The sequence below is a fragment of the Penaeus japonicus genome, unplaced genomic scaffold, assembly GCF_977035675.1.
Source record: "Penaeus japonicus unplaced genomic scaffold, GWHDUDI00000001_assembly GWHDUDI00000022, whole genome shotgun sequence".
Classification (NCBI taxonomy): domain Eukaryota; kingdom Metazoa; phylum Arthropoda; class Malacostraca; order Decapoda; family Penaeidae; genus Penaeus; species Penaeus japonicus.
Window position 1 is genome coordinate 9949145 of NW_028234424.1, and position 24969 is coordinate 9974113.

The window sequence follows — 24969 nt, forward strand, 5'->3', positions numbered from 1 at the left end:
TGTGCATTTATTATATATATTTTTCAATGACAAAGTCATCCACTCCATAAAGGGGGGAGGAGGAAGGAAGACACAAACAAATAGAGAGGGAGAGTGCATATATGTGTTTCTTTACATATATTGAAAATAGAAATTGCTATGCTTAGCAAAGAATTTATTGACTATAAGCTTGATTAACTATATAATTCTGGAATTCGTTTGCGTGGTATGCTTGCGTATCTTTGTTTATTCACAGCCATCCAGCCATCTGTCACTCCTCCCCATAATTCAACCTTAGTAAACCACTGGTGGTGCCCTTACCCCATTGCTGTCTATCCTGTTGACTGATCCTATTAAGTCCATCATGCCAGATTTGCTAGCAAGGACATCCACCCCGTTTCAACTTACCCTGCTGGACCTTCACAATAGATTTTATCAATATGTGATCACGTCTCATGATATGAGTAATTTTTGGAAACATAATATGTGTTGTTAGCTGAATTTGATTGTTATGAGGATTATTGTTGTAATTATTATATGTACTATTGACTGAATTAGATTTTATCTATATCCACCTTTTTTTGGGCGGTGTATTTATTATACTTATTTCTTTTATCTATTATTATCATTATTTTTGTTATTATTATTATTATTATTATTATTATTATTATTATTATTATGATGCACAATGCTCCATTCTATATTATTCTTATCTGACCATTTGTTTGGCTTTCAGTGGCATGGTGGTCCAGGATGACTACCAAGTACCACACATACCTGAGGTGGTAGCCAAGTCGGGCTACGCACTGTTATACTTTTATTCGGATGCAGCTTACAACTTAACAGGATTCTCAATATCATATAGGTAAGTCCCAGATGTACAAGGCAAGTTAGTATATTCGAATGGAAGAAATTTTGATCAGCTCCCAAAGGACGACACGGGCTAGTGTGGACAGGAGTTAAGATTTTTCTTCTTTCATTTCTCTCCTTTTTCTCCTTTCTTTCCTTTCTCCCTCTTTTCTTTCCCCTTTCCCTTATCTTCCTTTCTCTCCTCCCCTTGCCTCTCCTCCCCTTGCTTCTCTCTCTCTCTCTCTCTCTCTCTCTCTCTCTCTCTCTCTCTCTCTCTCTCTCTCTCTCTCTCTCTCTCTCTCTTTTTCTCTCTTTTTCTCTCTTTTCTCTTTTTTTTTCTCTCTCTTTTTTTCTCTCTCTTTCTCTCTCTCTCTCTCTCTCTCTCTCTTCTCTCTCTCTCTCTCTCTCTCTCTCTCTCTCTCTCTCTCTCTCTCTCTCTCTCTCTCTCTCTCTCTTTCTCTCTTTTCTCTCTCTCTCTCACTCTCTCTCTCTCTCTCTCTCTCTCTCTCTCTCTCTCTCTCTCTCTCTCTCCTCTCTCTTCTCTCTCTCTCTCTCTCTTTCTCTCTTTCTCTCTCTCTCTCTTCTCTCTCTCTTTCTCTCTCTCTTTTTCTCTTCTTTTTCTCTCTCTTTTCTCTTCTCTCTTTTTCTCTTTTTTCTCTCTCTCTCTTTTTCCTCTCTCTTTTCTCTCTTCTCTTCTTTCACTTCTCTCCTCTCTCTCTCCTCTCTCTCTCTCTCTCTCTCTCTCTCTCTCTCTCTCTCTCTCTCTCTCTCTCCCTCTCCCCCTCTCCCTCCCCCTCTCTCTCCCTCCTCCTCTCCCCCTCTCTCTCTCTCTCTCTCTCTCTCTCTCTCTCTCTCTCTCTCTCTCTCTCTTAACCATTTCAATATTTTGTCCTTTAAGGATTAGTATGCTATTCAAGTAGATATTGTTAATATTCTTTATATTATTGTAATTCACAGTATTTATATTTTCCGTTCTCTATATTCCTACAAACAACAAACTAAACACCTGTTTCATCTGTCACAGAGTTGATGGTTGCCCCAGCACAGTTATTGGCAAGGAATGCTCAAGCAGAGGTGCTTGTCTAGAGGGGATATGCACATGCGATGCTGGCTGGGGGGGACCAGCATGCTCGGTCCCGGTTTGTCCAGAAGGCTGTTCTGGCAACGGCCAATGCAAACTAGAGGAACACCGCTGCCAGTGTCATCAGGGATATACAGGTAGTGTATTTTTATTGAATTTTTGGCATACTTTCTTTTCTTTAGTAAAAGCAGTTAGTTCTTCTATAATGCTGAATCAGAGTTTGTTATAATTCTTTGATATAATTTGTCTTGAATATACATGGATATTTTTGGAGCCAATAGTGCTTGTTTGTGTATGAGATCATCTCTAAAACTTAGTTATTATCTCTATATCTGCCTAAAAATAGAGTAAGTTAAATACTGGATTTTGTTGCAAACTCATTAAGAAGGAATTCATTGACCATTGACTTCTCCTTCACCTTAGGTGCAGACTGCAGTCAGGTCATAGAGGAGGGATGGTGGGAGGTGGTTGGTCATGACATCACCAGCCAACTCACCAATCCAGATCCATTCTCCTCTATGTTGGAGCGGGGATCGCATGCTACTGTCCTCATCAATAATGCAATCTGGGTCGTTGGGGGCTATTCTTTCACAGAAAAGCCTTTTGTTTTAAAATACAATATTACCGGTAAGTACTAGTCATAGTTTAGTTGAATTGGTCTGTAATATGAATCTGCAATAAGAATTTTAAATATATATGTATATATATATATTTTTTTTACTATCATATTTAATTTTTGAATTTGAAATGCATCTTTTATTTTCTTTCTTTTTTTTTATAAGACGGCAGAAAGGGAATTGGTTACTTTTTGGTCATTGCAATTTTCTTTTCTCTTTCACATCTCAGAGGACTCTTGGAGAGCTTTGGAGAGCAGGAGCATAAAGAAACCAGCTTCAAGATATGGGCATTCTGCAGTGGTATATAATGTTAGTCTCAGGCTGGGCCATTTTTACACTGATGAATTTGTTGATATTTTATTTTGATTTCTTTTCTAAAAAAAAACAATTCTATTGATTTTAATTTTATTAAACCAAGACCATTGATCAGTACTTCCTTTCTCTATATCTTAGATGATCATAGACTTGATATTATCTTTGGACAGGGATCGATATACATGTACGGAGGCATGAAGGAGGATGGAACTATTACTCGAGAGTTCTGGCGGCTAGACACCTCCTCCCTGGCCTGGTCCCTGGTTCCTACAGAAAAGAATTCCAGAGGCGGCAAGGGCCGGAATGGACGCAAGGGGAGGCTGGGACGCCGTGAAGGCAACAGACGTAACAATAGAAGTGGGAGGAGCAGAGAAAATAGGCAGGAGAACATCAGTAGCCGGAGAGAAGGGAGAGAAGGAAGAGAAGGGGATGAGGAAGAATTAGCAGAGGATGAGGGGGAGGCAAACGACCAGTCTGCAAAGAGGGAGAATGTAAATGAGACAGGGGGTTGCTTGTCGTCATCTCCTGGACCTTGTGCGCCTATCCCTTGTGTGGGGCATGCGGCCGTGGTGGTGCAAAAGGTGAAAAAGAATGTTATGCTCGTCATCTTTGGGCATTCCTCCAGATATGGATATTTAAACACAGTCCAAGAATACGATTTCGGTAAGTCTCAGATTCCTAGCATTTATGATTGTATATACATCTAGTCATTTTTTCACAGCTGACTTCCTTGGTGACTATTTTTTAACCTCATGAACACAAGCAGCCAGGATCCGGCGTGGGGCACATTTTCTACTGCCCAGAGTGAATTGGTTAAACCAGTTTTACTTTAGAAACTAATGACAACATATTTTATATATGTATATATTGGGTCCATGTTCCTATAAACTGCAAAATGTACTCTGTGCATGAAATCTGATCTTGGAAGTTGTATTTAGTGATAAAATATTAGTAATCCAATGTGATCTAGTAATAACAAATATGTCATTCACATGATGCTTGAATAATTGCAAGCATTCCTTTCCTACTGAATATCAGAGCAAGGCAGCTGGGAAACTTTAGAAACACGAGGTGCGGTGGTGAGTGGTGTTTATGGTCACACAGCTGTCTGGGATCCTGTGACCTCTCTAGTTTACGTCCATGGTGGTCTGCTCTCCATCACTTCCACCAGTCATGTTGTGCCCTATCTGATGACTTATGATCCTGTCAAACACATATGGTATGGGTGCCTCTCTCTTATTTGTTTTTTTGTTCTTTGTGTATTTTTTATGATATAGATTTTGTAATTGTCATATCTTTTAGTTATATAGTAAATAATTTAGATTTTTTCTTTCTTTCTTTCTTTTTTTTGTTTTTGTTTTTTCGGTTTCTAATCCACTCTCACCCCCCTAGGAAACTGCGAACCCCGGCTCCAGTGCCTCGGTTCTTGCATTCTGCCGTCCTTTTTAAAGGTTTAATGCTGGTGTTCGGAGGAAATACGCATAATGACACAGCCTATTCCTACGGTGCAAAGTGTTACAGTGCGGACTTTTTAGCCTATGATATAAGGTGTAATTCATGGCACACAATGCGAAAACCCCCCAACTTGTACCTTGATGTTGCAAGGTATGGACACACAGCGGTACTCCATGAAGAGGAGATGTACATTGTAGGGGGCTTCAACGGCAAAATGTTGGGCTCTGTGCTGAAGTATCACCCAGGAGAGTAAGTGTATTATCAAGGAACTGATATTATAATTAGCCTTTTACCATTGATATATGATAACCTGGCAAACAGGGTGCAAGAAAGTTTAGGAATCATAGTAGTTATTGTGTAGTACATGTCTGCATCAGATCATAAAAACTGTGTGTCCTTTATTGTCTTTTTATTTTCATTTATATTTTTATCTTTATATTGTACCTGTTACAAAATATTTGACTTGTTTGTATCATGTTTCAGCTGTGAAACCAGGCTGGCATCAAGTGAAAAGTGTTTGACAGCATACCCAGGCCTTAAGTGTGTATGGAATAGGTAAGTCCATACATGTCCTTTATATTTATTTATGTATTTTTGTGGAGATTGCAGTTGGATAACAACTCATATTTCTACCTGCATTGTACACAACTGGATAACTTTGTGTATGGGAGAAGAGGGGTGTTAACCCATTGCGGACAGGTGTCACGGCATACATGACGCAGGAGTTTTGGCCCTACAATGGGCGTCATGACCTACATGATGTTTAGGGATTTTGGATCACTGTGCTGTTTTATTGTGCTATGGTTAAGGAGTGAGTGATAATGAAAATAGTAGTCTTAATTATTATAATTACTGTAATATTAAGCAAACCTAACATCCAAAACCTAGATGGCACCACTTTCTCCTTGAGAATAATGAGCTGATATGGATCCTAATCTGTGATTTTAGTCAACTGCATCATAGACAGAGCCTTTCATATGATAAATATAAGTCTAAACACAATAAAAAGCACAAAAAGTAAAACACTAAAATGGCTCTAGTGACTAGGCATGAGAACTCTCTTGGTGCGGTGCCACACAGTGCCATGAGAACTCTCTTGGTGTGGTGCCACACAGTGTCTCTCAGAGTGCTTATCACCCATTTTATTCAACAGGGTTTTGTATTTGTTTACATAATTTTCATGTGTGAAGAAAAATGTGTCTTTACAAATGGAACTCATATGAGTTTATACATATATAATGATGTAAAGTGTATGTTTTGAGATAGTGATCATGACATGATAGAATGCCATCTGATGGGAGGGAAATAATTCCCTGGCATGAAATCACTTGACCCAGTGCCAATGGGTTAAAAGTAACTGAATTTTTGCTCTGGCCACAATTAAAATTGAAGTAAAGTCACATAGTTATGTCATTCGTTTGGAAAGTTTCTTTGACCCTACAATATGGTGATGCAAAGTCATGATAAACAATCACACATCAGTTTATTAGCTCAAGAAACTCAGTCAAAGAACCTAGCTAATGCCTTACAGAATAACAGCTTGTGTAAGGTCATATAGATAATACAGGTGACTCTTTCTTCACAGGATCTTAGCGCGCTGTGAATCAATTGATCTGAAAGATAAAAAGGCATACGATGTTTGTCCTGCAGTGACAGCAAAACATAACTTCACCGCACTGTGCAACACCCAAACATCATGCCACTCCTGTGTCTTCAATACTTACAACTGCTTCTGGTGTAGTAACTCCTGCACAGATAATAAGTGTACGGAATACACAAAGGTTAGTCTTCTTTTAACTTCTGTTACATAGTCATTATGAGAAAAGTCCAGTCAGAGTTTTAAATCTATTCTGTTGTAGGATTATAGAATATTTGCATGAAATACATTTGAATATTGTGTTTTTACTTTTGTGAGTGCTTCAGCTAGATTAGTGGGAAAAGATAGTATATTTAAGGTGAAATAGGAGTGAAGGCATTAAATTTTAAAAATTAGTGTGCTTTAGTTATGGATGTTGTTAATAGTATCCACTGTTTGTTGTTTCTGTATATTAAATCCATATTACATGGAGGTCTTATAACGATTATGTTACGTTGAAATTCTTTGCTTGAAGAATATTTTTTTTGTATTTTTCTCCTTTTCTTAGGCAGAAGTATCATGTTTAGCTGGAGATTTATTCAACATAGAATATATTTTATGTAGTCTCATTTCTTGTGAGACATTTTATAGAAAATTTTAGTACACTTTGACTTCAAGGAGCTTTCTTAGATTCATTTTATTTTTGTTCCTAAATTGCCAGACTATCACTATTATTTTTTTTATATATAAAGAGAGAGAGTAAGTGAGTGAGTGCTGCCCTAATTGAGTACTCTGATTTGGAAGTGCTTATTTCAGTATGCGATAGTAGTAGCATATGTGCTCTACCATTATTGTTATACAGTTATTGCTAATTCTTACTTTGATTTTACCACTGATAATTTCATGTTTATAATGTGCCTGTTCCTTTTTTGTGCATATATTTTGCCTGATGATCTATATATATATATATATTAGTCTCCATGTGGTGCTTGGCAGTGTGAATATAAGAATTGGTTAAACTTTGTGATTCACCAAAAAGATGAATGTGTCAGTTGTTAAGCTGCTGTTTTTTGGTTTGTTTGTTTTATTGTTGAATTATCTAGTTTTTATGTGACTATTTATTCATTTATTTATTTATTGCATGTAGAAAAAATGCATTTCTAAATATATAAAGTTTAAGAGTTTGATGTTAGTTGTAAATTTTAAATATACAAAATATGTCTAGATTGCAGGAGTTCTCCTAATACATAAAGAATAATGCAGAAAATGCACTCACACACATACTCACACTGACGTCATATTTACACATACACACAAAGACTCACGCTGACACACACATTACACTTACACACACATCACATTTACGCACACATCACATTTACACACATCATACTTATACACACATCATACTTATACACACATCACACTTATACACACATCACACTTATACACATATCACACTTATACACATCACACTTACACACACACACACACACACACACACACACACACACACACACACACACACACACACACACACACACACACACACACACACACACACACACACACACACACACACACACACACACACACTCCCTCTCTCTCTCTTTCTCTCTTGCTCCCTCCCTCTCTATCCTCTCCCTTTCCCTCTCCCTCCCTCTCTCTCTACTTCTCCCTGTCACTATCTCCCTCACCTGCTCACACATAGATTCTCATGTACCCTCTCAGACATTTGGAAACCGAACATGAATTAGACCTATTACTTGCCCTAGGAAACCCATAAGGGCCTACAGGAAAGTCTAAGAAAATATATTCAATAAGCCATTTCAATATGAACAGGATATAGCTCACAGCAATATCCAGATTTATGATAGATGAGGGAAAGCTATTGGGTAAACAAATACATGTAATTATCATAATCTCTGTGTGTGTATGAGTGTGTGCTTCTTATAATGTTTATATATTAAGCTTTGTCACTCATTGTTGCCATAACATTTGGGGAACTCCTGCTAAATGGTAAAGCATTGAAAGAAATGTGTTTATTTTGCTTTGTCCCAGCGATGGAGCAGTAACTGTCTGTCTTGTTTCTAGCAGCCTGAGGGTGTGATGAGTTTGAGTAATGGTCTCCTAAATAAAGAGGTTCCCAGGCCAACAAAGGTGGTGGTATGTTGGTGTCTGCTGCTCCCTCCCTTCTATTACCGTTCTGTCTGTTTGTCTTGACCTGTCCTGAGTTCTTTCTGCATGAGGGAGTTTATGAAAGTTTTGTGGGAGATGCCTGTCTCTTTGTTTTGTTTCTTTTTTGTTTTTGAGTTGTATATTTTATAAAATCTTTGAACTTTTTGAGTTTGTTCCCCATCCTTGTGTTTTCCTTGTTGCATCATGAGTTGTTTCCTCCCTTTTTTTTTTTTTTGGCATTTTTTATTTATTCATTTTTTCTACAATTTTGTTTTGCAGACTGTCTATGTGATACATTTTGAAAGGTCAGGATAAGGTATTACAGTATTTAGTATACTGTTTTTCCTGTTTTTATTTTGTTAGAAAGTTATCATGGCCATTCCAAATACATGTATGATAACCATTTTACTCATTACTTTTTATTAATATTAGTAGTAGAATTATGATTTACATTAGATGACATAGGTGTTTTTTGTTTTTTTAGATTTGTGAGTATTACAATACATGTTTGATAGATTTTTTGGTTTTTATATTGTTCTATCTTTCTTCTTTTTTTTTTTTGATATTGATATTATATTATATGGTACATAGGTTTTCTGGTTCCATTTTATGCAATCTTTTATGGAAATGCCATTATCTTTGAGTGAATTTTGTAAAGATAAGATGATAGGTAAGGTAAGATAGGAAGAGGTATCAACAAGGAGAGGAGGGAGAAGAGAAGAAGAGAGAAGTGATAGAGAGAGACAAGGGAAGTAGAATAAATCAGAGAGGGATAGAGCCAGGAGAGGCAATAGTTGTGCAAACAGGTGGTGAATATTCCTGTGGTAGGTTTAGGTGTTTAGTGGAATGTGTTGAAGTAGGAATGCAAACAGTGAAGTTGATACAACAGTGAGTTATTTTATGAATATTGTTGCTGTTGTTACACTTTTTTCACATGAATGTCATGAGGATGTATTACTATTCATATATATATATATATATATATATATATATATATATATATATATATATATATATATATATATATTATATATATATATATATATATATATAAATATATATATATATATATATGTATGTATGTATATATATTTTTTTTGGGGGGAGGGGGGTGGCAGTTATAAGGACAATAGGATATATGTGAATGAACAGGGAACAAACTTGGTAAGAATGTCTGCATGAGGTGAATGTGATGAATTCTTCGTTGTTGCTAATGTGTTCATTTCTTCTCTTTTTATTAGCGTTTATTTTGTAGATAGTTTCATTTGTGATTTTTTCCCCCTGTATATGATTGCAAAGAGGAAGATGTTTTTTCGCATGAGCAGTTTGTTTTGTGCATCGTACATTTGTACTAAATGGAATGAGTTGAGTTTATTTATTTGCATGAATGGTATTAAATAACTGTTTTAAACTTATTTTTTTAATGTGTCTATTTTTGGATTTGAGCAATTTAGCACTAAGATATTTCATACAGTTGACTTAATTTTATTTTATCTTTTGTTGTTTTTTATTATGATGATGATGATGCTTATTATCATTATTGTATTTATGATATTGGTAATGGTAATAGCAATACCTCCCAGAAGAATATTATTTAAAAGGTTTTGCATGTGAGGCATTTAGGAAGTGTAAGTTACAGTCACTACTTTTATGATATGTTGAATGTTGCACCCATCAGTGTCCACAGTTTGTTATAGGCATAATGTAAAGGTTAGGTTAAAGTGGTAGTGCTGTCTTCATTCAGTAAAGTTTTTGAAAATATAAAAAATGGTTAGGAGTCAGAAGTGTGAAAATCAATGATAAAAATCTGATCAGTAAGAGAGATTTGCTGTCTTCAAAACCCCCTCAGCACTGGGTGTTAATAAGACTGTCTACCCTCACCCCCCACCCTTTTCCTTCTGTCCCAGTTCTTTCAAGAGTGTCCTTTTCCCAGGCTTCAGGATGCATGAGAAAGTCTCACACGCCATACACCCAGCACGCCGGGTGCTCGTGTTGCTGAGAATCCCGACATGTTAGGCATGTGTATTCGAATGTCCCGGCATTTCGGTTATTTAAAGCCAAAATTGCCCTGTCAGGAACGAGTTAAGCTTGGCGTGCTTTCTTGAAACATCCCACTAGCTAAGTGTTCAGGAACATCCCCTGGTGCTGAGGGGTCAGTTTCTGATGCATTGGATAGTTAACTTTGTTATCATAGAAATTTGTTTGAAGTTATCCCATTCAGGCCAGGGCTATTCAGCTCTAAATGGTCGGAATGCCAGGGTTTTCAAACGCATAAGCCTGACCCCTCAGGATTCTCGGGAGTTCTATCTGCGAGTGAGCACTGTACGCCCGCTCACAAGCCACGCCAGCCTTGACCAAATATCTCGTCACCAGCGGGCATCTGACCCAAAAAACACTGAACGTGATAGCAAGTCAACCGGCGTGAATGGGTTAAAGTGGGATCTTGTTGTAAGGGGGGGAAATTGTATATGGCATCTGAGTGTGTAACTCGTAAGCAAGAGGATGTAAAAATGTAATGCCTCAAACAGGCTAAAAATGATACAAATTTTGGATCTGATCATGCATCACACCCTCTGCACCTCACCTCACAGGTGTGCAAATCAGAAGAATAACTTGAATGGCATGTTATTCAACTATTGATACCTTTCATGGTTTTGATCATTTCTGTACACTCATGTTGGGATTGAATATGACTGTTGAAAATAAGACTTTATTCAGGAAGTAGATTTTTTTATGGATCTTTTCATTTTATATTTTATTTTTTCGTTTCATTATTTAGTATTATACTTATTGATTTATTTTTATATTATTTCTTTTCATCAGGGTTTGTAACTTTTTTTCAAGAACAAGATATCTTTAAGCCTTGTGAAAGGCATATATTTGAAATACTATTACAGATATGTATTTCATAATAAGGGAATTAATATTTCTTCTGAAATCAAGTTCTTTAAAGTACATTCTTTGTAGAAATGATATGAATGAAAAATAAATCATTTCTATTATTCTTCTGTAAATAATGTTTCATTATTATGCCTTCATTTGAAGTATGTATTCTGATAAGTATGTTTGCTATATTTAAATGTTAGGTACACATATTGTGCTGTGTGGAATCATTCAGTCTCATTCACACCTCTTTTACGCTTGTCACAATAAATTTTGTTCAAGTACATATCTCCCTTGATAACCTTAATGTCAAGAAAGATCATGCATTAGTTTTGTGTTGTTTCTTCTATCTGCATTACTTTTTGGTCTAACAGTGTAGTGTCTGTTATATTTTCAATAGAAAGACAACAGCCTTACCTTCCTTACTGAATAGTATTTACTAATCAATTTATTTATTTCTAAGAGGTAGTTATTTTGAGTTTGCATCACTTATTATGCATGGCTTTAAACAAATGTCTTGTCATGTATCTATCAGGAGAAAATTTGCAGATTAATGATAAGCATTGAAGATTATTTTTTCTTTGTACAATTAAGATTTTCAGTCAGATTACTTCCCCTGTTCCAATTTAGATTTTTATTATTATTATTATTATTATTATTATTATTAGATACTTCATAATGCTTTATTTAATAGGGAAAATCAACCACAGCATATCAGAAAAGTATTTGAGATGGTATTTTGTCCATCGTTCTGCAGATTACTGGGGTTGAACTGCATTTCCTTTTAATGAAATGCTTCCTCTAGGTTTCTGGAACTTTTGTATAAATTCTGTTCAATGATCTACCATCTTGTCATAAGCAGAGTCACAAACCTTATTCATATCACTGAAGATTTTTTTTAGAACTATCTGCTGGTAGAATTTGATATGTAATGTTTTTCTGATCCTCTATGTATTATGAGTTCAAGGTTTCTAAAAAGATTTTTAGGGAAAGTAAAAAATTTGGATGGCAAGTAATTAGAATGATACTTTAATGAGCCTGATATGTATTTGTATTTTAAAATGGTATAAATAATGGGGGTATTTCATAACACAAAAATGTATGTTCTTCCAAGATGATTGACTTGTTTTCCCACAAATTTTCCGTATATAAGGCGCATTTAGTTATTATTTGCATGTTATCACAAAATTTTAGATGTGCAGTTTGACTGAAAATCAGGACTTAAAGGGAAGTTTTGAAGCCTGTAGTACAAATACTTTCATGGTCTAAAAGTAGCTTCCTCTCCAGGGTGTGGTGAGTGAGGAAGGCTGTGAGGATGGCTTGCGGTCTCGATGCAAAGCTCTTAGCACCTGCCCTCTGTGTAGGGCACACCAACACTGCGACTGGGTGGAAAACCAGTGTGTTCCAGCACCCAACAGAACAATGACAACAGCCATTACAAATGGAGCAACTGGAGAAGCTAGCCCCAACTTAGGGTCTGAGAATACTCTACAAACAGTGCAGATAGACAGAGACATGGCCAGTGGTACTGGGGCCACATTGCTCTCTCACAAACCTTGTCAGCCTACCTGTGCGCAGAGAACATCATGTACAAATTGCACACAGGTAATGGAATTGATAGTGATGAAATCACACAGTATTTATGTGCAATGGGAATAACAGTTCTGAGAAGTGCCACGTCTGAAGATGTTCAGCCTGGAGTTGGCATCTTATGATGTTTTTTCTATTATTTTTTAGATTTAGGGCATGATATATGAGTCCATATATGATATATTAGGAAAGTGTTACAAATTAGTATTTGATATGATGCATTAAGTATACCTTGTGTTTTGAACAAAAATAATGCAGTGCAAAAGTTATATGATTTGCAATAAGTGCATGTTATTGAAGGTTTAAAGTTTCAAGATGATAGTGACCCATTATTTATTTTTTATTGTCTCTCATGCCTTGCAGAGTTCTTGTATGTGGTGCTTCAATCAGCAACGATGCGTCAAGAATAATTCCTATTTGGTTAGTTTCCCCTATGGCCAGTGTAGAGAATGGACCACAGAATCCAAGAGATGCATGGATGTGGAGCCAGGTAAGTCTATATTCTAGCTGTTTATATTGATATTACACTTTTATTAAACTTTCATATCAATTTAGTAATGGTTTTATTCTATTTATAGTATTGTTTTCTCATTATTTTCTTATTTTCCTCCATTTTCTTTTACATATGTGAAGTTTTCATACCATTCCAAAGAAAGCTGAAGTTGCGATTGCATTGTAGCCCATGTGATATTTATTTTTTATGTCCATACCCTTTTTACTCTAGGAATGAGTCGCTGCAGCATCCACCAGACATGTGAGAAATGCCAAGCAGACGTTGCCTGCGGATGGTGTGATGACGGGAGTGGCACGGGCATTGGCACCTGCATGGAGGGGGGTCAGAGAGGCCCTATCAACCCAGTTACCAAAGCCACTCAGAGGAAGAAGTGCCTCAGCCCAAACTGGTACTTCACCCAGTGTCCATGTGAGTTTCCTCTGTGGTTTGAGAGCCACTCTTTTTGTGGTTGATATAAGAGTTTATGGGTAACTAAATTTATCTGAAGGCTATCATTTAGTTAACATTTGATATTTACAATGTGTATAACAGAAATATTTTTTCAAACCTGTTGCTCGTATTGTTTTTCAGTATGCAATTGTAACGGCCACAGCACCTGTGAGAATGGCAGTCAATGTATACAGCCATGTGCCAATAATACTGGGGGTTCCCATTGCCATTACTGTGTGGAAAAGTTCTTTGGAAAACCAATAAATGGCGGACTGTGCAAACGTAAGTCTTTTTTTTGTGTTTGTGTGTGTTCGTTTGTTTATTTTGTATGTTGAGCAAGCTAAAGTTGCAGTTATACTTGGGTATGAATATCTAAATCCCTACCTCAATAAGATTGCACCATAAATGTTTTTTAATTCCTCATGATTTTTTTTGTGATATAGAAATTTTTAATCATTTTTTTCTCTTACCAGCCTGCATGTGCAATGAGCATGGTGACACATGCAACCGTGAGACTGGACGCTGCAACTGTCACACGAAAGGAGTAACTGGTGATCACTGCGATCGATGTGACACTCAAAACAATTATGTTGGTGAACCTCTAAAAGGATCTTGTTTCTGTAAGTGTATTCATTGTTAATTAAAACAAGCAAGACGGAAGAAAATCATATATATATATATATATATATATATATATATATATATATATATATATATATATATTTATATATATATAATATATATATATATATATATATATATATATATATATATAAATATATATATATATATATAAATATATTTTACTAATAAAAAGGATCCATTGGAGATTCTTTTTTTCCTTTCTTTCTTTCTCTCTTCTCTCTTTCTTCCTTCCTATCTTTCTGTCTTTCTGTCATCATCATCACCATCATCATAATCAATTGAAATGCAATACAACATACAATTGTTTGTTTGTGGTAGATAATGCCTTTTTGTCAATTTGTGTTGAAAATGTTGCATTTATCAATCAGCCAATTCCATGTACTGTTTACCTTGTCCTATATGACTGCCCAAAACCAAAATTGAATAAAAATGTTTAGATTATGAGGTTTTTATCCTTGTTTAGTCAACAATGGGAGGTTCTGTTAAACAATGATTTCAGACACTTATGAATTTTTTTTACATTGAAAATGATAGATTTTTATATCCTGGGGAACACAATAGTAAAAATAATGATAAACATTTCCTGTTTCCTCCACAGATGATCTGCAGATAGATTATCAGTTTACGTTCAACCTCTCCAAACTCGAGGATCGTCACATACGCCAGATCAACTTTTTTAACGTGCCAACAAAGAGTGATGTAGATACTGACTTTGATATACAATGTTCGAAGGCAACAAACATAAAAATATCATCTAAAATGAGTAAGTAATTATCTTTGTTTTCCTGAAGTACGTATAGAAAGTAAAAGTTAGTTTGTATCTGTATCTGAAACTTGTATTTATGATATGTTGCCATGATTTCTTTCTTTCTTTCTTTCTTTTTTGGATATGAATTAGTATTGTAATGAATCTTTTTCCAGTATGATTATTATTAATCTGGTACTCTTACATCAACAGCAAACAGTCATGAAGCATGGATCATACGTAACTACACTGGCAAAAGAATAAAGAGAAGGTTCAGTGCTTCAGAGTACATATTTGGATCAGCCGACAACAACACAACATTTCACGTCTACGTCTACAATTTCACGCCCCCCATTGAAATTATTGTGTCGTTCTCCCAACATCCCAAGCTGGATCTTGTGCAGTTTTTCTCCATATTCTCACTGTAAGTGGCTGCTGTATGGTAGATAAAATTTGGTTCTTGATACACAATAGATGGAGAAGGATAGGAAAGGAGGGGTGGGGGCAAAAAGGAAGAGGGAGGAAGGGAGGGTAAAGAGGAAAAGACTTGGAATAGAGCAGGAGGGAGGAAATTTGAAAAGAGGAGGAAGAAGGAATTGAAAGGAGAAAGAGAAAGGGAGGCAGGAAGTAGCAGATGGTGATAAGGAGATGATAATGAATTACAATTTAATAATACATTTAAAAGATCATATAGTGAAGATATTTATATGTCGACAAATATATATATATCACTAATGGTTACATAGATATGCACGATAGTGCATAGAAAGTGCCCTCAACAAATAATGACAGGTTCAGTCTATCTCTCTCATTTACTTACTCATTTTTACTTTTACTTGTACTTGGTAGAATTATTCATTTGAGATATGTCCCTTGTATTTTCAGATGTTTCCTGATTTTACTGACTTTAGCTGCTATCCTTTGGAAAATCAAGCAGAAGTATGACATCTATACCAGGAGACAGGTAAGATACAAGATAGAGAATTTTTTTCTCTTCTTTTTCTTTCTTTCTTTCTTTCTTTTTTTTTCTTTTTTCTTTTTTCTTTTTTCTTTTTTCTTTTTTCTTTTTTTTCTATTCAAGGAAAGGAAGATGGATTTTAAGTGGGTATTTTTTGATGCAGAAAATTTCGCAGGTGCATTGACTATAGTGATTGTTGTTATTACCGTAGATGCTTTTCCATATTTGAGTGTTACCATAGTCTTTTTATATTTGTACTGTCTTCACGTATTTTCATTCTAAAGATTAATTAGGATGCTGATGAATGCTTAGACTTAAACAAAAGTTATATATATTTGTAGATTATCAAAATCTTCCTCTAAAGCTCCCAGGCAGGGCAAGAGAGAGCATCTGGATCACTCTATCTTTCTCTCTGTTCCAACAGCGTCTCCTGGTGGAGATGGAAGCCATGGCATCGCGTCCTTTCCGCCCCATCCTCCTGGAGCTCTACCCAAGGGGCTCAGCGGACGCCCCCAATGCCAATGGCATCATCTGCCCCACACCCACCAACACAACACCCACCCCCACCGCCATTACCAACACCACCCTGGCCAACAACTGCAACATTCTGGGCACCAACGGCACTGCCAATGCCATCAGCAGTTCCCTAACTAATGCTACCACCAACTCGGTGTCCAGCCTCAACTCCAACTCCACTCTCAAGGGGAATTACAAGGCAAACAACACAAAATCCTGCAATAACGTAATGGGCAATGCGACGTCACCAGATAGCCTTCCTTCGGATACCTTAGATGGCATGATGTCGCTCAAGAAGAGAAAGAAGGTTAGACGCATATGTACATCTCGGCATATATAGTATCATGAATTTTCAAAGTGAATAACATCTTCATGTTTGGATTTTTATCTTGCATTTTAGAAAATGAAGGGTGTATTTAGCATAAAAAATAATTAAGTAGATAATTAATAGGACAGTGATGCTGATGTGTGAAAATCTACTCCAGCAGATCAACCCAAGCCCCATAGCCCTAGAGCCTTGCAGTGGGAACCGGGCAGCCGTCCTGTCACTCCTGGTTCAGCTGCCCACCGGAGGGGAACCTTTTACACCTCCAGGACATCCAGGTATGAACTGACTCTTTGTCACTAGCTGGAAACTAATGTTTTATGAGTGAGAAAGACTGGGAATGTGTAAGTTATCCCTCTATGTTGATGATACTTAATTGTGTATCTTATCCAATTTTTTTGTATTTTACAACTGTCCAAGAGAATTAGGTAGCTGATGATGCACAAATATATTTTATTTTTTTGTTTTAGTAATGCTTTTGATATTTTATGACAACAGGACAAATCTTATTTTCAGGTGGTCTGGCAATAGCGAGTACCCTTGTAACGCTCGGAAACCCAAGGAAGTGTAGTTCGGACCCCATAACTCTTACCAAGGGGGACGTCAACAAAAATAAAGCACTAAGAGGTAAACAACCATATTCCAGCCATTCTCCTGACACCTGTATTTAACATTGGCCTTGCCACCATCCTGTAAGACGTGCAGATGTATCATGTATGATAAGCCATTGTTAACAATAGTCTCATCCAAATTTTATAATGTAGCGATGTAATGATGATCATAATGATTAGATTTAGTATTAGTTGTCTGATGCCTTGAGCAGACAAAAGCATTCTCTGTTGTTGCTTCTTATTCTGTTATGTTGCAGAACATTACAGTTACTTAGAAAAAGGATCCATTGAAATATGTTTTCAAATGCACGTGTTTTTGTATTTAAAGGTCTACAAAATGAAAAGAATATTTCATTTCCTGAAAAGTTTTTGTGATTTAGTTAAACCCTTTCATTCTTTAACATGATTACCAACAGACAATTTACCTTTTTTCCCTCCTTAGTTTGAAAGGAAAATTAATTTCTTGTAGAAACACCAGCTTAGAGAAAAGTGTTTTTCTTTAATTTCCATGTATTAATTCATTGAAATGTAGATTCCTATAAGCATGTGCATTTTCTTGTCTTTTATTTTATTTTTATTTTTTTGTTTTCTTTCTTTTTTCACCTTACATTGTGTTAATTATGGTGATTTTAAAACCAAGAATGCTACCACTGTCTGCTAAGGCCTTAGATATGTGTTCTAAGACGAGCTTAGAAGTTAAACCTGTTACGTTAATACAGTATGAATACAGTCCAGATTGGCCAAAAGAATTACATAATGCAACTGTACTGGGATGTGGAGCCTGGACAGTCCTGGCCACACAAAGTTCCTACTTCTGTGTGTAATAGTGAGAACCATAGCAACTCCGCGAGGGCATGGTGGCAGAAATTCCTCATGAGATATGCGTTTTTTTCATTGGCTGAAGATTGCCGCAGGTTAGGAATAAGTGTTGGAGTATAATCATATACACACAACTCATATTTTTTAATAATAAAATTTTTATTTGTTAGCTATCACACTCTGATAGATACAGTTATCAGTGAAATAATGGATAAGTCTTTTAGTTTCTCTCAACCTTTCTTTTCTATATGTACAATTTCTTTTCTGTGAAAGAGTGACCACTTCTTGTTTTCATTCAACTTTTTTCCCCCTCTTCTGTCCCCCTTCTTCTGCCCCCCCCCCTCTCCCTTCCCTACCCCCCCTACCCCCCCTCCAGCCATCAGACTAACAGAGGACGTTACACGAATTTGATAGCGGGTTTGGAAGGGGAGGGGGGAGGGTAGATAGGTAGGGAAGGGGGAGGGGGGGAAGCACCTAAATGGAATCCTGCGTACCAAGCACTTCTCAGGGAGTGGTTGAAGGTCTAGGCCTTGACGTCGAGCGAGGGAGCCACGGATGGTGGCAGCTCGAGCGATTCTTGTTTCTGGCTGCAGTGTTGAGCCAGACGGAGGGAGAAAAGAAGGAAGAAACGATAAGAAAGGATAAGTTAGCAATTCAGATTGTCTAGTTCTCAGTCGTCTTTTTTCAAGTTCAGTGAGAAAATGTGATACTATGGAGTGAGGGTCTTACATTTATTTTCTTTTAATTATTATTATTATTATTATTATTATTATTAATCACTATTACAACTATAGGGATTATTATTATTATTATGATAATGAGCATATTTCTTTATTGATATTATGTCATCATCTTCGTAATTATCATTAATATTATTATAATTTCTGCTATTGCTGTTATTATTACTACTTATTATACTACTGTTACCACGACTATGAATACTGATTCTTGTGCATTATTGTAATAGTAATGATATGGATGGTAAAGATGATGGCATGATCACTTTGAAGTATTTAATTGTCGGAAATGATGTTTATGCTTGTGATTATCATTTTTAAGGTTATTTTGTTGGAAATGATAAATGAAGTGTAGTTCCATTGCATAATATGTTAGACTGAAGACCATAGCATTCTTGTATTGCCTTACACAGTTTTCATGAAATCAGAAATAGATAAAAAGGTGACCGTCTTGTCTTCACAGTCTCGCTAAGATTAGCGTTTTATTGTGGTATTGGATCCTATATTGCATTGTAAGAGAGAGTGATGTATTTCACTAATTTGATCTTCAGATAATAAGGCAGAGACAAAATTCCTCATTCATTCTTGCACTACCAATAACTTCTTAATTTAGGAGGTAGTATGTTAGGGTAATTGGTATGTAACATAGGACAGAATATTTATATTTTTCAGAGATGCAATACTTGTACTTTAGGGTTATGTAAAGAAATGGCTCGAAGATCAAAATTCTTGTGAACGTCTGTAAACTGTGAAGTGTGTTTTATGTACGAAATGGGCATGCTTGTATCCTAGACACTCGTCCAGGATATTACTCGTAGAATGTTAGTCACATGATAAAATTGGAGAACGTGGTATTCAGTTTTAATTTTCATACATGTAAACATCTAGGCAGTGTTCTCTCCTGTGGGTACCCTTGTCATGGGCAGATCATTGCATATAGAATAGCAGTTTGAACGTGAAAACTGTGATGGTTGTCATTCTATGTGCATGTGGCATTGTCATTTGTATGGTGAAGGGTACTATGAGATTGTTCATTATACTTGCACTGTATGTAATTTCTCTTTTCCTCTGTTTCTGGTCTTCTCTCTCATTTTTTATCATGTAGTGTGTTTTGTAAAACTTTGCAATTTCATGTTCAGTGGTCGTCATGGATGCCTGTGTTGCAAGGCAGTGTTTTTATCACAGCAAATTTTTATATTATATTTTCTTAGGCCTTTAATATTGCTGCCTTGGTAGGTATGGATTCATTTAATATGGCTCAAATACTTTGTTGTTATGGTTTTGGAACTTATGGATGTACATATTGAACAATAATTTTAAGACTTCAGATCATGATGTAATATATATATATATAAATATATTATTTATTTAGCCTGTATTATAAGGCAGAGCAGACCAAGTTGTGTATGGACTGTTTAATTGAATCTCAGCCATGTGATAATTCTGTATTCTAAGTCTGAATGATTTGCTCTTGGCTGTATGGAGGGCTTCAGCAGAGGGATATCAGCACCACAAAAGTGATCTGATCGCTTTTCTTGTGATGGCAGTAAGGTGTTTAACTTTTCTGGAACTGGAATGTTTTATATTGAAGTGAAGGTTATAATATAAACCATGGTTCGTGTATGAGTGATGGAATTTTATACCCCTTTTTACTAGTTGATGTATGCCATGCAGCATACAAGATTTACTGTTTTTGCTTGGGAGGAAGTATCACATTACTTGTTACACAGGGAGTAGTTGATAAAGAAATTGTCACACAAAATTGAGTTCTTGATGGTTTTATCATTCTTAGGGATTCATAGGGCAAAGAAAGCCATTACATGAGCTTTATCTGGTACTTTGAAAAGGGAACAGTGTTACCACATGTATTCAGGAAAACCAGGGGAATCTTGAAACTACCATGGATTTCTGAAAAGATTATAGGCATTTTTTCCAAATAGATTCACAACACAAGATCCTAGTTGCTTCAAGTAGAGCTTCTTTCACACTATGGGACATGGTGTGTTCTGTATATTGATTCCACACTTTTTGCTGCTTTACAGGAATATGAATATTTGTGTAGTCACAAAATGAAATCAGAAAAACTCAAGTCCAAAAGATCAGAGAAAAATACGGTATTACGATTTGTAAAAATGGATGAACTGAGGAGTTGATTTTGACTATACATTCTTTTTCTTTTCTTTTTTTCTAAGAGTTTTTCAGCTTCTCTTTATATTCTTTTCCATGAACTCACTAGCTTATACTTAGTCTCACACTCATACACACATAAACACAAATACACGCACGTGTCTTCGTGGACACACACACATACACACACGCACACGCACACGCACACGCACACGCACACGCACACGCACACGCACACGCACACGCACACGCACACGCACACACACACACACACACACACACACACACACACACACACACACACACACACACTCTCTCTCTCTCTCTCTCTCTCTCTCTCTCTCTCTCTCTCTCTCTCCTGCATCTCTCTCTGCATATCTTCCCTTTCTTCATTCCCTCCCTCTCTCTCCTCCTTCCCTTCTTCTTCACCTTTTTTTTCTCTCTCTCCCTCTTTTTCTCTGCCATAGGGATGGGAAAGTATAATTCTTGTCATAAGAACTCCCAAGGATACTAAAACTTAAGTGCCAATCCTAACATAGCACATGCCATATCCCCTAGTGTGTTTTGAGCAGAAGGGAAAACTGAAGAAAATACCTTTTGAAAAGGGTTTCAAGTGCACATTATAGACATGACTAAAAGGTGATGATACTTGGGAAATACATCAAATAAACAGTATTACCACATTCAGTATAGGATGTTCTTATGTATATCAGTCGAAAAAGATGTTATAGCACTGTTTTTTTAGTGTTATTCTATTGAACTTTTTCCATATTCTTTACTCCTATGTTGTAATACCAATGGGAAGTGGAAGCATTCTTCTAGTGAGGTAACAAACATAGTTTTTTTTTTCAATTTTTTTTTTTCTTCCTAAAAGAAAAGAAAGAGAATATGAACAACCATACATGTGCATACAAGTGAATGCAAGTAACAACAATGTTTTTTCAAGTGTCATTTTCTTTTAGTGGGGCAACAAAAAGATGTTTTATAATTTTTTTTTTTTTTTTTTTTTTAATGGGGCACCTAGTTTTCCATCATGATACTCAAAGGTGTACAGATATTCAGTATCGAAAAAAGTATTAGTTTCAATATTACTTTTTTTCATTATTTACAGGATTTGGTGATTATGATGTACACAGTATTATGGTGTATGAATGAAGTGGAAAATATTGTGGTTATTACTATGGTGATGGATTTATATATTTTCGATATTATGATTATTGCTGTTTCTTTTATTACTGTTTTAGGTGGTTCCATCATTGGTATTGATATTTTGAGCTATAGTAATGATGCATTGAAGTGATATAAATGATACCACATTTATGTACCAATATGACAGTTCGTTACTATTAGTTATTATCATATTATTTTTATATCAGTTTTCATACCTTGTTAATTGTTGTTATCATGATCAACTTGGGCTTGCCATTTGTAGAACCATAGAACCATTCTGTTTGACTTTCCCTATATGCATCATATATTTCATATCCATAGTGTTAATCCCTTTTATTATTATTATATTTGTACATCAAAGGGTACAATGAAAGATGTGAATGGAATGAACAATTTTTAACTTGATTTTGCTTCCCAGTTGTGTGAGGAAAGGCGCCTTTGCTTCAACTTTATTGACGAGAGGAAACGCCTTGAATTTTAAAAACAAATCTCTTCTTTTTTAAATTTCTCTTCTGCTTTTCATGTATATCTTTGTTTTGTTTTTTTCTTAGTCCATTTGTTTCCTTTCTTTTTCCTTTCTCTTTGATATATCTGCCAAATGGTGACAATCAAAGAAGGATTTTGTTATTTTAAGGGCCAAAGATTGATGTCACAAACATTGCTTTTTTATGGTGCATGGGAGAAGCCCTTGCTCGTGGAAGGCTCAGAGTGGGTGGCCTTATTTTGTGTTCTGTTCTGGCTGTGCTTGTGATACATACTTGTGGATGCGTATATACTTCCCAACAGTTTTTTTTTTTTTTTTTTTTTTTTTTTTTATAATATTTGAAGAAGAGGAAATCAGTCTTGCTTGTTTTTTTTGTTTTCTTTGTGTGTGTTTGTGTGTATGTGTGTGTTTTGAGGAGCTCTTGTTTTCAATTATTGTTTGCAATAAAATGAGGAAGGGGAAAAAGTGACAAAAAAAAAAAAAAATTGTAAAAGTATGTCAGAGTGTATTTGTTTGTGATGGAGATGTAAGAGTGAGTTTTTATGTATATGTATATGTCTGAATGTGTGTTTGTTGGTCTGTGTCTGATTGTGTGTTTGAGCCTTTTATCCCCTCTGATCTCCCCAGTATTTTTACCTGTGTCCAGCAATCTATTTTTCTATTGGTGATTTTAAAAAGTAAATGAGAGAGGGAGAAAATCAAATGTGGGTGTATTATTACTATTATTATTATGAATATTATCATCATTATTATTATGATTATCATCATCTTTGTGATCATGATTTTTTATTTATGTATAATTAGCAAAATAATGTTAATTATATTTATGTGTGTTACAAGAATATTAAAGGTTTGATAATATCAGGCTTTACTGTGTATAGTTGTGAATTTCATATCAAGTCATATTACCATCACATGCTTAATGTAGAAAAGCCAGATGAATTTTACCCTTTTTTCTGAAGAAAAAATAAATTCTAATATGCATAGCTCAGCAATAATTCAATATTTGTAGACCTTTTTTACAGGAATTTGATCTTATTAAATTTAACTTACAGCAGTACACATTTACCAGAAGAAATCTGCCTGTATAAGAGCTTTCTTTTCTTTTTCTCTGGTTTGTTGAAGTAACAGTTTTGCACAAAATACATTTTCAGATACAGAATACATAGGATAAAGGATAAAGCAATTTCAGTTAAAATAACATTTTGTTCAAAGTATTAAACTTATACATTGTTTATGGTATTTAGCATAGGAATTTTGAATTATTTCAATTAAGAATTTTTTGTAATGAATGTGGTTTAGGTTCCCCAGATACATATTCAGTTGCTTTCTAAAGGAATTGATTGTTAAGCAGAAATAATTAATTAATCCTGAATTCATCGCATGTCATGAAAATAATGCCGTGACTTATAGTGTTCCAACACATATCGTACAGTTTTAGCCTGAAGGAATCAGATCCCCACCTTTGTACCAGATATATATTTTGCTGTACACCATTGAAAGGAAAATTGGAAAATTAAGTTGGTGACAAGTCGGATCTATATACATGCCAATATATATGTATTACAGTCATACAATTATTTCAGTCTTGTGCCCTGCCTAGAACAAATAAATAATGTATTATGTCCCTATCACAAGAAGATAATTCTTCTTTAACTATCCTTAAGCACTGAAAGGAAGTGCTAAATGTACCAAAGATTACGTATGTAAAGTGACATGTAGTTGACATGCAGTGGATTTCACCAGAAGGAAATCATTGCTGGTTTATCAATGGGGATTATAGTCACTTTAGGGAGGGCAGGGTGTGGCCAGCTCTATGTAGGCCATTTTTATGATGCAATACATTTTAAGGGTCCATTTTTTTATTGGAAGAGGATTTTCATATTTTTTAGAAATACATATTGTTCCATAATTGTCTAGTCTTCAGTTGCAATTGATTCCATCAGAACATCCTTACAGGCTTACCCTACAGTGTGACTTTTGTCTTCCTGTCTTTGTATACTGCTTTTAGGGTATGTCTCCGGTGTAGCTGAAAAGAGTAGTTACTCTAGTTACAAATGTTTATTTATTTTCATTTTATTATTATCTTTTTTTTTTCTTTCTTTTTTCTTTTTTTGGTTGTTCTTTGGGTGTGTTATATAGATCAAGTTAAACACTGTAATTTCATTCATAATTTAAGATTGTAATAGTTGGGTATACCAGGTAGAAGGGGTCCGTATGAAGTTAGTAATACATTATGTATAGTTATTTGTTTTGCTGCAGTCAGTATCATGTTACAGTCTCACTAATTCTAAGTGTAATATCAAATTCCTTAAGAGAAAATGTTCAGATATGTATTCAGTTATTTTATTCAATCTGAATATAAT

At 35.5% G+C, this 24969-nt stretch overlaps 1 protein-coding gene across 5 annotated transcripts in view; it reads left to right on the plus strand.

The window, feature by feature from the left end:
- Positions 1 to 20449, plus strand: part of dsd (attractin-like protein dsd) — a 34637-nt gene extending 14188 nt beyond the window's left edge. Inside the window, exons 3-24 of one of the 5 annotated variants that reach the window (XM_086549454.1) lie at positions 716 to 844; positions 1853 to 2046; positions 2333 to 2536; positions 2756 to 2835; positions 3012 to 3504; positions 3880 to 4060; positions 4234 to 4545; positions 4780 to 4851; positions 5882 to 6077; positions 7967 to 8038; positions 12221 to 12538; positions 12887 to 13013; positions 13248 to 13445; positions 13608 to 13748; positions 13940 to 14086; positions 14710 to 14874; positions 15070 to 15280; positions 15742 to 15820; positions 16239 to 16637; positions 16816 to 16933; positions 17172 to 17282; positions 18462 to 18648. In XM_086549454.1, coding sequence (XP_086405580.1) covers positions 716 to 844; positions 1853 to 2046; positions 2333 to 2536; positions 2756 to 2835; positions 3012 to 3504; positions 3880 to 4060; positions 4234 to 4545; positions 4780 to 4851; positions 5882 to 6077; positions 7967 to 8038; positions 12221 to 12538; positions 12887 to 13013; positions 13248 to 13445; positions 13608 to 13748; positions 13940 to 14086; positions 14710 to 14874; positions 15070 to 15280; positions 15742 to 15820; positions 16239 to 16637; positions 16816 to 16933; positions 17172 to 17282; positions 18462 to 18496 — 3982 coding nt within the window. In that variant the 3' untranslated portion in view covers positions 18497 to 18648. Of the gene's footprint in view, positions 1 to 715; positions 845 to 1852; positions 2047 to 2332; positions 2537 to 2755; positions 2836 to 3011; positions 3505 to 3879; positions 4061 to 4233; positions 4546 to 4779; positions 4852 to 5881; positions 6078 to 7966; positions 8039 to 12220; positions 12539 to 12886; positions 13014 to 13247; positions 13446 to 13607; positions 13749 to 13939; positions 14087 to 14709; positions 14875 to 15069; positions 15281 to 15741; positions 15821 to 16238; positions 16638 to 16815; positions 16934 to 17171; positions 17478 to 18461 lie in introns of those variants that run through there. The other 4 variants (XM_086549456.1, XM_043005565.2, XM_086549453.1 and 1 more) reach the window with 4 other exon arrangements.
- The last annotated feature ends 4520 nt before the right edge of the window (positions 20450 to 24969 follow it).